Source organism: Acinonyx jubatus, chromosome D2 (genome assembly GCF_027475565.1).
Source record: "Acinonyx jubatus isolate Ajub_Pintada_27869175 chromosome D2, VMU_Ajub_asm_v1.0, whole genome shotgun sequence".
NCBI classification, from domain to species: Eukaryota; Metazoa; Chordata; class Mammalia; order Carnivora; family Felidae; genus Acinonyx; species Acinonyx jubatus.
Window position 1 is genome coordinate 51172517 of NC_069393.1, and position 15209 is coordinate 51187725.

Genomic DNA, 15209 nt, shown 5'->3' on the forward strand with positions numbered 1-15209 from the left:
TCATATATTACCTTTTCTCCCTTCAATCACATAAGTATGGTTTAAGCCTCCACACTTACCATTCTTCTCTGAAGTGTACCCACTTATTATCTCACTTTCACCTCTGTTTGAATGACTCCCAGATGAGCGTCTTTATTCCTGACCGCTTTCCCACATTTTAGTGTCTCTTTCCTAGCTGGCCAATAGACATTCCCATTTGTATATACATGTTATTACTAGCGCCTTAATGTGTCTAAACTGAGATTTCCCTGGCTTTTACTTTTCTTCCCAATTTTTGTTCTTTGATTAGACCCCACCACTTTTTTTCTTTTTGCTTCTTTCTCTCCAGATTCACTCATCAGATATTGTAGATTCTTCTTTCTCTGGCTCTACTTTTTCTCTTCTAGTTTGACTTAGTGTGATACCAGAATTGGCCAAGGCATAATTATAATCACATCATTTCCATGCTTCAAAACCTGCCAGTCTACATCACCTATGGGATAAAATGTAAACTTTCAAGATCTAGTGAAGGGGTTTAGATCTATTAATGTAATTCAGCCTCAACCTACCTTAATCATACTCTTCTGCATTCCACTACATTGTTCTCTGAATATGTCATTTCCTTATGTTTGTTTTAGATGACTTCCTCCCTTTTAACACCTGGCTAACTCTTACCCTTCTTTAGAATTCAGCTCAAATATCACCTTGAAGCATTGCACAGCTCCTTCAGACAGAGTGAGTTACTCCTTCCTGTGTTTCCATAAAACTTTTGTGCATTTATTATAGAAAATCACATTGTATTGTAATTTTGTTAACGCATCTATCCCATGTCTTAGAGCCTTCCACACACACCTGATACCACTACCACCACCATGCATGTTTAACTGGAAGTTCGCTGAGAATGGAAACTATTCCCTATCCCTTTTACCCACAAAGGCCTGGTACCTTGGATACATTATTGAATCTGTGTCTTTCTTTTCATCCTTTATGACGTATCAGTGCTCAGAATAATCTTAGCAGAAGCACAATTTAAAGAACCAACTCATTTGCTCAACCACCTGTATTTTATTGCTTATTAAGCTTAAGTTCAAATTATTTGGCCTGGCCTTTGAGACCCTTCATAATCATATGTATTGTGCTCCCTATTATGTTTAAGACACTGAGTTTGTGGCTGGCACCAACTACCTTTTTAAACCTTTGCTTCTCTTTAAGAATGAGTATGTACAGACACCTGGGTGGCTCAGTCGGTTAAGCATCCAACTGGATCTCAGCTTAGGTCTCGATCTCAGGGTCGTGAATTGAAGCCCTGCATTGGGACATCACTGGGCATGAAGCCTACTTAAAAAGGAAGAAAAAACTAATAATAGTACATACATGTTTGTTGCCCAGGCCAAACTGATTTGCTCACTGTCCTCTGAACACAAGATGTTCTTTTTAGCATCTTGTCTTTCAAAGTTCTACCCATCATTGAACACCCATTTTAGGTTCTGCCTCATTTATAAAGCTTTTCTAACCATCTCAGAAATATTTTTCCCCTCTTCTCTAGACTCTGTAGCAGTCCTTTACATGCCATACATACATACATACAGCAGTCCTTTACATGATACAACTGTTGTATCAGTTGTATCAACATCAGTTGATGAGACATAATATTTATATGGCACAGTGAAATAGACTGGAAGGAGTTTAGATCTCTGGTGAAAGCTCCTTATGGCTGTTTAAAAGTACCTTAGAAAAAATGAAACAATTTCTTGTACTGGCTATAATTTTCTATGAAATAAGTGGAAACATTTCTCAGAATTCACTATACATATGGCAGCATGATGCAGTGAAGAAAGCCAATATTTTGGAGTTGAGGCCTAGGTTGCATCCGTGCCTCTCTGTAAGGCATTGAGCAGATTACTTAACCTTTCTAGGCTTTTGTTTCCTTGTTTATTTAAGATGGAAATAATTACTCTTGCAGAGTTTCTGAATATCAGAGACAAAGGGGATGGCAAGTATATGTTTGATTGGAGTGTATTTCCCTTCAGTTTTACCCTTTGGTAATGTGTTGTGATTGTGGTTTTTTCTTTTGATGAATTCAGATACTTTAACTTCCATTCCACTTATGTGAACAGACACATAAAGGGATTTTTATTCTTCTTGATGGTACAGTTCCTGTACCAGAATACATGGGGTGTGAAACTTTTAATCGTGAGACAAAACAGTGTGCAGTTTTTTCCATTGTTAAATGAGGCCTTCCTTGCATTAACCAGAGTATGGGTCTCTAAAGCATGTTCTGAATTAAGGACTGCTTGTTCTCTTTACTTAAAACAGTCCTGCAAATACATTGTTGAGGCACCATATATAATACAACAGCAGTAATTTAAAGCTTGTTTCATCATTCTCTCTCCTACCTCCTGGAATTCCCTTCTGCTACATTCCAGTTTTAATCAAAGTGATCTCTAAGGCAGGAGCCTATGATTTCCCAGATCTTTCTAATAATCCAAGATAGACACCTGCAATTTGAGTCTGTAAAGATAAACTTTACTGACAGTTTTATTAGATAACCATACTTACTTATTTAGTAAATAAATATGCTATTGAGAAACTTTTATTGGTAAAGTTTCCTCCCCTTTTTTCCATGTACTTTTAAAAAATAACCATATAAACAGTGGATGAGTCACAAATGAGCCCTATGATGTGAGGTTATCTTTGTCATCCATCCTTTCCTAACTGGTTTATAATATCTAGGTTTACCTTAAAATCCGCTCCAACTATGTTGGTGTTCTTATTGTCCATGATCATATGCTCATTTCTGTCTTGTTTATGCAATTTTTCTTAGTTTGAATACCCTTACTCTTTTCATTTCCCAATCCAGCTTAAATTCTCATCCGTAGTTATGTCCTTTTCATGAAACCATCTCAGCTGCGTCGTACTGTCATCCTCACATTTCTATATAACTTACTACATTGTAATATCTTTTCTTGGCACTTAATGTAGTCCTTGTGGCATCAAATAATGAATGTACTTAGTAGGTACTCAAGCTGATTCAAGAGGAGATCTTGAATAATCTTAGGTTTTAGACAAACTAGCCATGTATTCCTTGAACAGTCTATAAAGCTTACTGTTAGGATCTGTACCTGGAAAAAAGTTACAGTTTTAAAATCATAATCATGTAGTATAAAATAATCTTTTGTAGAGGGTGGCATGTAAAGGGTACAGATTTAGTGATATTACCAATACTGTTGAGTCTACACATTTATTTTGAAGAATAACAATCTTTAGATTCATCATTTTTTTCTTCATATTGTGATAATAGTGATTTGTTCTTTAACCTTTGAGCCAGTTGTGATAATTCCCAGATTTTCCTTTACTTTGTAAAGTAATATGCCCCAACTTGCCAGGTGGGAAGGTGTAGAAGTAAATAGTGTGTACCTGAGCAAGCAGGAGGCATTTAAAGAGATAGTAGAAGGAAAAGAAGGGTGGAAGAAAATGAATTGAGAGGATTTGAATGAATATCTTATGCAGTGGTATTGGCCTATTGAAAACGTGTGTGTGGTGGGGGTGGGGGGGGAGGGGTGGTGATTAGGAATCCAGGACTTTTTCCACTGAATACCAGGGTGCCAAACAGAATTCCCTTATGTGCTAATTTAGGTAACAAATTGCATCCATAACATCTAGCCATAGATGTAAAGTTGACACCATCTTTGTCATCTTTTTTAAGTTTGTTTATTTTGAGAGAGAGCAAGCTGGAGCAGGGGAGGGGCAGAGAGAGGTGGGGGGGGGGGGAGAGAGAGAGAGAGAGAGAATGAGAATTCTAAGCAGGCTCCGTGCTGTCAATGCAGAGCCCACTGTGGGGTTCGATCCCACGAACCGTGAGATCATGACCTGAGCCAAAACCAAGAGTCAGACGCTTAACTAACTGAGCCACTCAAGCACCCCAGACACCATTCCCGTCTTTATCAGTACCATTATTACTAGTGTTCATTTAGTGGTTTTATATATGGCAGGCAATGCTTATGTAGTTTCATGATCATTTGTTTAATCTTTTACAATAGGAGATCTTAACATTAAACCTTTTTCATGCTGACCATTCCTTTGGCAGACTGGTTAAGCCTTTGGGTTCCTGCTTAGAATGTTTTGAAAGAACACAAAAGAACACAAAATACATAGTATCAGAAATGAGGGGCGTCTGGGTGGTTCAGTCCGTTAAGTACCCAACTTTTAATTTCAGCTCAGGTCGTGATTTTATCATTGGTGAGTCCAAGCCCTGTGTCAGGCTCTGCACTGGCAGTGTGGAGCCTGCTTGCAACTCTCTCTCTGCCCCTCCCTCACTTGCCCTCTCTCTCTTTCAAAAATAAACAAACAAGGAAAATAAATGAAACCAATCAACCTGTTAAAAATCTGATACAGTAATATGAGCTTTATTTAATACCTTAAAATACAAGCTGTATTGGTTGGTCTGATAACTACATTCAAATTTGCAATGAGTAAATGTTATTTTGGGATCTGCACAGGTAGCTGTAACATGAAAATTTCTGGTCAATATACTGTAATTTCTAATTGCTGTACTGTTAATATTATTATGGTTTGCTTACATTCATCATTGGAGGAAAATTAAATTTTATTTAGAGGTTAGCAAAAGTGAAGATGTAATTTCTTTCCCCATCCAAATTTTCTGGGATAAATTTTCATGGACCCCAGATTAAGAACCCCTGCCTTACAATACAAGAGATTCTGTTGTTACACCTATAATAAGTGGTAAACAGGGGTTTGAACTTGAACAGTCTGGCTCCACACCCCAAGTTCTTTGGTCCGTTAAAGAACACCTTGAAGTTGCATAGTCTTTTCCCCACATTTAGCTAGCTCTTTACCTTAGGAGAAAAAAAAAAATCTTGAGCATTTTACTTCTTGTTTAAATTAAAAACCACACTTGATCTTAGCCAAAAGGTTGAGAAGTGGTTTAAATTAAAAACCAAATAATTTAAAATTTTTTATGTTGGGTGTAAAATGAAATTTCATTTCTGTGTTATGGTGAATACAGTATTTGAGGCTTCAAAGAATAAAGAGGAATGACTATAGCAGAGATTCTCAAACTTTAGGTATTGTGATCACCTGTAGGGCTTGTTACAATGTCAGCAGTTCCTCAAAAAATTAAAAATGGAATACTGTGTGATCCAACAGTGCCACTTCTGGGCATATACCTCAGAGAATTGAAAGCAGGGTCTCAAATATTTGTACACCCATGTTCATAGCGGTGTTATTCACAGTAGCTAAATATGGAAGCAACCCAAGTATCTTGAACAATGAACAGATAAGCAAAATGTGGTATATACATACAATGGAGTATTATTCAGCCTTAAAAAGGAAGGATATTTTGCAGTGTGTTCCAACATGGATGAACTTGGAGGACATTATGCTAAGTGAAATAAGCCAAAGACAAATACTAGATGATTCCACTTATTTGAGGTACTTAGAATAGTCAAAACCATGAAGACACTATAATGGTGGTTGTCAGGGACTAGGGAAAGGAGGATTGGGGAGTTGTTTAATAGGTGCAGAGTTTCAGTTTTACAAGGTAAAAGAGCTACAAGATGAGTGGTGGTGATGGTTGTACAACATTGTGAATGTATTTAATACCACTAAATTGCACACTTAAAAATGGTTAAGATGGGGGGTGGGGGGTGCCTGGGTAGCTCAGGCAGTTGAGTGTCCAACTCTTAATTTCGGCCCAGGTCATGATCTCCCGGTCACGGAATTGAGCCCCGTGTGTCAGGCTCTGCACTGAGCGTGGAGCCTGCTTAAGATTCCCTCTCTCCCTCTATCCATCTCCCGCCACCTCTCTCTCTCTCTCTCAAAAAAAAAAAAAAAAAATAGTGGGGTGCCTGGGTGGCTTAAACGTCCAACGTCGGCTCAGGTCATAATCTTGTGTCCTTTGAGCTCAAGCCCCATGTCGGCCTCTGTGCTGACAGCTCAGAGCCTAAGAGCCTGTTTCTGATTCTGTGTCTCCCGCTCTCTGCCCCTCCCCCATTTGCTTTCTGTCTCTCTCAAAAATAAACATTAAAAAAATTTTTTAATAGTTAAGATGATACATTTTATATGTATTTTACCACAATAAAAATTTTAAGTTAAAAAAATTTTTTTAAGTTTATTTGGAGAGAGAGGGTGAGTGCTCTAATGGGGGAGGGGCTGGGGGGTGGTGGAAAGAAAATCCCAAGCAGGCTCCACACTGCCAGCACAGAGCATGGGGGAGGGGTGAACTCACAAACCATGAGATCATGACCTGAGCTGAAATCAAGAGTTGGACACTTAACCAACTGAGCCACCTAGGCTCCCCTAAAATGTTTTTGAATGATTTTTTTTAAATGTAGTATCAGGTCCCTCCCCGAGAGTTTCTGATTCTGTTGGTCTTGGGTGGCCTGAGAATTTGTATTTCTAGTAAATTCTCAAAAGATGTTTGTGCATCACATTGAATACCACTTTCTAAGAGACTGGAGGATTGAAGGTGGGTAGGGAATGACTTAAAGAGAGACTTAGAGGGGCGCCTGGGTGGCTCAGTCGGTTAAGCGTCCGACTTTGGTTCATGTCATGATCTCACAATTTGTGGGTTCAAGCCCCACGTCAGGCTCTGTGCTGATAGCTCAGAGTCTGGAGCCTGTTTCAGATACTGCGTCTCCCTCTCTCTCTGCCCCTCCCCTGTTCATGCTCTATCTCTGTCTCAAAAATTAAAAAAAATAATAATAAACAGTAAAAAAAGAAAAAGAAACTTAAAGTTTGGTCTGAAATTACAACCTTTTCTAGGGTGTGGACTTTGAAAAGTTTTTGGCTTTGTCCTTTGAAATGGGAAAGAGCCAGTTATTCTCACCTTTTAGGATATTCAAAATGTATCCCATAAATCATAACATTAAAATTGTAGTAACTTGAATTCAAGTAGAATTGTTATATTGACCCTGAATGTAAATATTATGGTGTTACCAGTAAAAATTTTTAATTTGAACATGTTGGGTTTTATCTTTTTTTATCTGTGTTTATCTAAAAAATGACCTGATCCAGTAGCAAAATCAAGAACATATTTTGCCCAGTGTAAAAAATAGAAAAGCTTGCAAGATTCAAAGCACTTGCAATAGAAATTAGGTGTATTTAAGACTTATCTGTTCAAGTTCTGAACAGTAGGGAACAAAGCTGTTGACAAAAAATACTGTGTGTATTTATAAAAGCTGTTTGGAGTTTATATCATATGATTGTTCTGGGGCCATCTCTTCTATCTAATTTTTCACACCATCAAGATTGTTTGAGTTGCACCTGTTGGGAAATCTGCCCCAGACTGGTTAAACTTAAAACCACACACACAGCTATAGGTTTATGTAAGTGAACAGTGTAAGAGTATATTTAGCTTTAAGCACAGCTTGATCCATGTCTCAAAGCCATCAGTTTCCATCTTTCGGCTTCCTCTGGTTTCTTTAGGCTGCACATGGTGGTTCTCTTGGCAGTAATACCATTACACCTTCATTTAGCCTCACACCTTCCTGCCTTAAAGCTCTGTAGAAAAGAGAAAACCTGTGTACCAGCTTTCCCAGCAAAAATTCTAAGATTCACTCTGATAATACCAGCTTCATGGGCCCAGTCCTCCAATCACTATAATTAGGAGTTAGGATACACCCTTAAACCAGTCTAAGGATTACTTTTCCTGGAGCTGGGGATAGGGGAGGACTAACTGCCTAAACCACATACAGGACTGATGTTAGAGGGAAGGGTGGGACATTGTTCCTTAAAAAGAGGAGAAATCGTGCTGTACATTCTTCTACTCTCTCATTCTAAGATCTTGAGAATAAACCTGTCATTTTCAGTCCCCTCTTTTTCTCACTATAAGAAGGCAGAGAATTAGAGAATAAATAGCTGAAATAGATTTCACCAAAAAGGGAGTAGGATATGGGGAATCAGAGAGGGAAAGCATAATTATAAGACCTTCTCAGCTGTTGTTCCTGGTCAGTCTATCAGAAGTTTTTAAAAAATGAGGAAAGAGGCGCCTGGGTGGCTCAGTTGGTTAAGCGTCCGACTTTGGCTTAGGTCATGATCTCGCGGTTTGTGAGTTCGAGCCCTGCGTCCGGCTCTATGCTGATAGCTTAGAGCCTGGAACCTGTTCTGGATTCTGTCTCCCTTTCTCTCTGCCCCTCCCCCACTCACACTCTGTCTCTCAAAAATAAATAAATATTAAAAAAAATTTTTTTTAATGAGGAAAAAAAGGATTCATACACATTCATATTTTGTTCCTTCCCCTCCTTTTTTCCAACCCTGAAGACTAGTAACTCTGTCTTATATAATATAGGCTGTTTGCCTAAAAACATTCATGTAACCATTTTTATTTTTATATCGTTATATATTCCCATCTATCTGGCCCTTATATCACAGACTGATGTTCTTTCCAAATTAAATAGAATAAACTCCTATATGTAGTAAGGTTGTAAATCAATAAATTCTTTCGAAATTAACATTTTCTGTAGTGTTACCTTTTTTTTTTTTGAAGTGAACATAACCTCAAGATTTTAAAATATGAAGCTTAGAACTGGACCATGTGACATGTGGCCCTTTTCTCTTATCTCCTCCCAGTTCAAAATGCTTGCCTCTCAATAGCCGGCATTCTCTTAGATCTGCAGTTGGGCTCAACACATTAAAGCCTCAGCACAGTCTTCTTTGTAGTTTTAGCCTTTTTCCGGAAAATCGGCTTAAGCTACTCACCATAGCCATTCTGCTTCCTGTCATAAACGCCGCTTTTCCTGGTCATAAAGAGAATCTTTGCCTTCCTTGTACTGTGTCACTTCATGGAGTTGATGCTTGCAACACTTCTTGCAGAAAGTCCGGCAGGTTTTTAGGAATTCACCAGGGTTGCAAGAGCACTGTCAGCATACATAGTTCTATACTGTTATTTATATGAAAAAAGCACTTATTTCTGACTTAAGCAAATCTAGTAAATGTCTCCTTCATAACGGTTTGCTTTCACCAATCTCTTTGCCTTTTTTTTTTTCCTACCTGCCATTTTTCTATACCATCAGTTCTCAAACTTTACCTCAGGATCACCTTCAGAGAATTCAAGGCGCTTCTTCAGAGTTTCAGATTAAGTAGATCTGGGGTAGAACCAGAGAATTTCCAAGTTCCCAAGTGATCTTGAAACTGCTGGTCCAGGAAACTTTGTTTCAAGAATCTCTGTAATCATTTGTCTCTGCTTTTACTAATTTCTACTATCACTCCTCCCTGAAGCCTTCTCTGATCTATCCAAATTGATCCTTCAGTTTCTTCTTAAGGTATACCTATGGTAATTTCTGGAACCTTATTAAATCTTCTGTTTGTTGGATGTGACCCCAGTTAATTTATAGGATTTTCCAAATAGATACAATCTTCCATTTATTTTATTTGTGCAGCCACATGGACCCAGTGAATACTCAGTAAATGTTGCTGGCAACGTCTCTACTATTGTTAGAAATTTCCATTTCATATTTATCTGTATCTAAACTATAATTTTTAGATGAAGTGATTTAGTGTTATCAGAAGTTTCCTATTTGATCTCAAATGACCATCAACAGATTAACACTAACAGTTGAAATAAAGAGAAAATGGATGTGGTAAGTTGGTAGATGTTGAAAATCAGGCACACTTTTTTGAGAGTATTGGTATCAATAAGGTTTCTTTTAATATCTCATCTATAAGATAATTTCAATTAATCTGTGTGAGGCTTAGCTTCAAAACCCAAATTTGTAAACTGTATACTATCACTATGAATCAAACAAAACAAGGTTATTTGTGTTAACAGTTCTTATTAGGTTTAACTCCTAATGAGTTTCCACTGTAAATCACCGTTCAACTACCTTATCTACCATAGTTGTGAAATTAGAAAACATCCGAAAGTGCTTGCTTTAAATGTCAGTTGAGTACCTTCTAAAAAGTAAAAGTGTAAAAGTGTTTAGGAGTGAAATATACTGATGCCTCAACATTGAAGTACATCAAAAGTAAAAGATTGATAAATGAATATGGAGTAAAGGACATATAAAGCAAAATTACAAGAATTATAGAATGTACTGAGAAAAAGGGTAGTCACTGAACAGTTTTTCAGCTTTTTTTGAAAGTTTGAAATTATTCATAATAAAATTTTAGGAAAGGGGCACCTGGGTGGCTCAGTCAGTTGAATGTCCCACTCTTGATCTCAGGTCAGGTCATGATTTCACAGTTGGCGAGATCGAGCCGAGCCCCCTGTCAGACTCTGTGTTGACAGCACGGAGCCTGCTTGGGATTCTGTCTCTCTGCCCCTCCCCTGCTTGTGCGCTTGCTCACTCTTGCGCGCGCGCGCTCTCCCTCTCTCTCTCTCTCTCAAAATAAATAAATAAGGGGCACCTGGTGGCTCAGTCGGTTGGGTGTCCACCGACTCCAGCTCAGGTCACGGTTCCTGGTTCGAGCCCCACGTGGGGCTCTGTGCTGACAGCTCAGAGTGGAGCCTGCTTCCAATTCTGTGTCTCCCTCTCTCTGGCCCTCCCCCCTCACGTTCTGTCTCACTTTCTCACTCAAAAATAAATAAACATTAAAAAAAATTTTTTTAATAAATAAACTTTAAAAAATGTTTAAGAAAAATAAACTTACACTGACGAGAATTTGTGGGGAATATAGTTAAACAAGTAATTGCATTAAATTGAAATATGAGATTGCCATTTATGTAGGTCTAAAACAGATGAATGTAGGCAATTTCGTTTGGTTCAGCCTGGTACTAAGGTTCTGAGGAGATATATTTTTACGTTTTATTTTTTTCCTGGTGACTGAAATTGGGTTTATTCAATTCACCTTAATGCTGATTAATTATGCTGGTCTAGATGTACTTAGCTACATATGCTGCTCATTGTTGAAATGAAAATCTTAGAAGAACCTAGAACGTTTCTAGGTATTAAGCCTGTTTTGTTATCACAACTGTATATCTCATTTCCCAGAGGTAAACAAATATAAAATTTCCTCAGTTGTGGGGCACATATATTCTAACACCTCAGTTAACCAAGTCTGTTTGCTTATACTTGTCATTTGAAATGTATGCAAAACTTTGTAAATTATATAGTTATACCCAGTCAAACTGTGGATAGTGATGATGGTTGTACAACAGTAAGAATGTACGTCATGCTACTGAACTATACTCTTAAAAGTTGTAAATTTTATGTATATTTTCCCACAATAAAATTTAAAAGATGGAGAGGAGGAAGGGGCACTTTTAGATAACCATAAGGTAGTATGAGAGCTGAGACAGCTTGACTGAGGTGGGTCATGGTGCTGAACAAACACTGCCTACCTCCCATTTTTACCTAGGTCGTATGAAACCTGATTGAATTTGAAAGCTGAATAAGGTCACAGTTTTGGATGTTGCTATGAATTAAGTATTTTTCCCCTGTTCTGGGGTGCTTGGCTGGCTCAGTCAGTGGAGCATGCAACTCTTGTTCTAAGGGTCATGAGTTCAAGCCCCACAGTGGGCATGGAGCCTACTTAAAAAAAAAAATAGGAAGTTTTCTTACCTGTTCTAATTGGAAGTTTTTAATTGGAGCACCCAGTTAAAATATATGTTCTACAAGGACTGGAGACCTCATGAATCTACAGTACCTGACTAGTCTTTCCCATTGAGCATAGTTAAGCTAGTTCTGACAGAAGCAATTTATTTAATTAAATAAAAAGTGCAAAGTAGATGGACACCTGGGTGGCTCAGTTGGTTAAGTGTCCAACTTCAGCTCAGTTCATGATCTCAACTGTTGGTAGGTTTGAGCCCCCATGTCAGGCTCTGTGCTGGCAGCTCTGGAGCCTGGAGCCTGCTTCGGATTCTCTGGCTCCTCTCTCTGTCCCTCCCCTGCTTGTGCGTGCACACGTGCCCGTGCACTCTCTCATTCTCTTTCAAAAATAAACATTAAAACATTTTTTAAAGTGCACAGTAGAGGGGCTCCCGGGTGGCTCAGTCAGTTGGGCGGCCGACTTTAGCTCAGGTCATGATCTCGCGGTTTGTGAGTTCTAGCCCCGCATCAGGCTCTGTGCTGACAGCTCGGAGCCTGGAGCCTGCTTCAGATTCTGTGTCTCCCTCTCTCTCTGCCCCTCCCCCATTCACGCTCTGTCTCTCTCTCAAAAAAATGAATAAATGTTAAAAAAAATTTTTTTAAGTGCACAGTAGATAACAAGCTTCAGTTAGCAGTTTCTAATTGTACACACTTCAATGGGGGCGGGGAGAAGTGAATGGTCTCATGGAGTTAAACTGTATTTGCCATAATGAAAATCAGTGCCAACTTGTGTCAATTGGGAGAAAAAATAATGAATTGCAACCTAATTCCACAAGAAAAAATTAGACTTCATGAGGTACTTTCTCTCTCTTTTTTTAAGTTTATTTGAGAGAGAATCCCAAGCACACTCCATCCCAGGGCTTGAACTCACAAACCTTGAGATCTTGACCTAAGCCAAAATCAAGAGTCGGATGCCCAAGTGACTGAGCCACCCAGGTGCCCCTAGACTTCAGGTATTCTTAAAAGCAAAATAGGGGGTGGGTGGCACCTGGGTGGCTCAGTCAGTTGAGCCTTCTCTTGATTTTTGGCTCAGGTCATGATTCCAGAGTTGTGGCATAGAACCCTACATCAGGCTCCCTGCTGAGCAAGGAGCCTGCTTGGGATTCTCTCCCTCTGCACCTCACCCCCACTTGCACACATGCGCGCACACTTTCTCTAAGAAAAGCAAAATGGGAAACATTTTTTTCTAACTTTTTTAAAGTTTCATTTATTTTTGAGAGAAAGAGCATTTGTGAGTGGGGGAGGGGCAGAGAGGGGGAGAGAATTTCAAGGAGGCTCTAAGCTGTCAGCATAGAGCCTGATGTGGGGCTCAATCTCAGGGACCTGTAAGATCATGACCTGACCTGAAATCAGGAGTTGGATGCTTAACTTACTAAGCCACCCAGGCACCCCTGGAATATGTTTTAAAATTAACCGTCTCAATTGAATTTTTAATATAAACATCTGAGAGTTGAGACTTCTAGATTTCAAATATAATAAATATAACTCCACAGAAAAAAGAAAGTCATTCATACTTGAAACATGTAGGGCCAAATTTACTATATCACTATCCTAAAACAGTTTATCCTGATGTCTTTATCTCTTCCCCCTTTATTTTTTTAAGACTTAATAATCTTTCCCTCTTCACATAGTCATTCTTTACCAGAAAGAGAAATTATTTTTCCCCTCCGTTGAAAATTGAATGAGACCATAGTGAAATTATTTGTATAATCCTTTAGTTTTCCAAGTTGAAGAGGTTTAGTGTTGTTGAAGTGGGGAAAACACTAAATTTCACATATTTCTGTGCTTACCCAAAGAATTATTAGGGTCTTCTAAAACAAAAGCAGCTTGAGGGTTGTCTTTTTGCACTCTGATTCATAAGAGAAGGTGAAGAATTATTGGAAAGATGGAGGGAATTACATAAAAGGAAAATTCAGAAAACAAGATTCTGCAGAAGAATATAAGGAAAAACCAAAAAGAAGAAACTCCAACTGGAAATCTATTGATTGTTTTGTCACCTTGGTATTTGAATGTAAAGTAGAGGTTCTATATTATAACATAGTAGGCTTATCTCATTAAGTGAGTGCTGCGGTGGAAGGGAGGCTGGGGTCTTAAAGATAACGTCATTATTTCTCTTTAATTTACAGAAGTTGCTGGGTGTGTTTTGCCACTGACGAAGATGATAGAACAGCTGAATGGGTGAGACCATGCAGGTGCAGAGGATCTACAAAATGGGTTCACCAGGCTTGTCTACAGCGTTGGGTAGATGAAAAACAAAGAGGAAACAGTACAGCCAGAGTGGCATGTCCTCAATGCAATGCTGAATACTTAATAGTTTTTCCAAAGTTGGGTAAGCAGATCATGAAAAACAACAAAGATATATGTGATGTTGTTTTTTAACTCTATGATCTCAGGTTTATTTAAAAGTGACCCATCTCTTTGCTTTTTTGTAAATTTCTCTATTCCCTTTCTGTTATCTCCTAAATGTTATTTTTTTGTTTTGCTAATAGTTTACATTATCTTTAATATATCCTCAAATCCACCCATTTGTCTGTGTATTAAATGTTTTTATTTTGGTTGAGTGGATAAAAAACTGGGACATCTGACTCTGTGGATAAAATCAAATAACAAAACTATAATAAAGAGCTGACCAGAAGAGCCTTATTCTTTGGAGACCATTGATGTATGAGAAAGAAAACAACAATGTGTTCTTTCTAATACTTATCCTTAATTCTTCTATTAAGGAATAAAAGGGAAGTTAAAGACTTAATAGACAGTGTTAATCTCATTTTTGGATTCCAATTTATGTGGTTATCCTTCATGAAAACTACTTTCTTCTTTCTGCAACTTGGGCAGGGAAGTAATAACCAGAGATCTTTTAGAATGGGGCTAGCATTGAAAAAAGTAGAGCAGATGATTTAAAGGAAGCTGTAATTTAAAGGAAGCTGATATTTAGTTACCACGTTCCATTACAGCCACGTGATTATGGTGTCTCTGGTGTTTAGGTTATACCAGTTATTAAACATTTTTAATATCACCTTGGCTATAATAGGTATATGAAGGCAGTTCAGGTTCTGGGAAGGTCAGACGGAAAGAATGACTTTCAAGGGGAGTAGGGTTCAAGGAGAAATTCAAATAATTATTAGATTTGTTTTTCCTAGAGGCTATACATACTGAAGTAAGACCCTCTTTTAAAAAAAAATAAAAATAGGCAATGTAAATGCAGATAATGAAGTGCTTTTCTAATGTGAGAAGTTTAATAATAAGGGTAAACAAAATTTCCCTAGCATAATTCATAGGAAGAAATAATAGCTTCTTATAAATAGAAAGTAGTAGAGAAAGTAGTGTTTCTCAAACATTAAGAATTTGTGGACCACATGATGGGTCTTCAAATATATCATGGATTTTAAATAAAGACAAAAGAGTAAGTCACACATCTCCATTATACAGTTGACTCTTGAACACAGTCATTAGGGGTACTAACACTGTGCAGTCAAAAATTCACCTACAGCTTTTGATTCCCCTAAAACTTATCTACTCATAGCCTTGCTGCTAGCATAAACAGCCAATTCACATATATTTTATATGTTATATGTATTATATACTGTATTCTTACAATAAAGTTAGCTGGAGAAAAGCAAATGTTAAGAAAATTATGATAGAAAATACATTTATAGTACTGTACACTGAATTTATCCCCAAAAA

The 15209-nt window shown here is 38.0% G+C and overlaps 1 protein-coding gene and 1 pseudogene across 1 annotated transcript in view; one reads left to right on the forward strand and one right to left on the reverse strand.

Moving 5' to 3' along the window:
• Positions 1-15209, forward strand: part of MARCHF5 (membrane associated ring-CH-type finger 5) — a 56490-nt gene that overhangs the window by 5220 nt on the left and 36061 nt on the right. Inside the window, exon 2 of the mRNA XM_027062628.2 lies at positions 13652-13854. Coding sequence (XP_026918429.1) covers positions 13652-13854 — 203 coding nt within the window. The remainder of the gene's footprint in view (positions 1-13651; positions 13855-15209) is intronic.
• On the reverse strand, positions 8274-9833 carry LOC113600148 (60S ribosomal protein L36a-like; annotated as a pseudogene).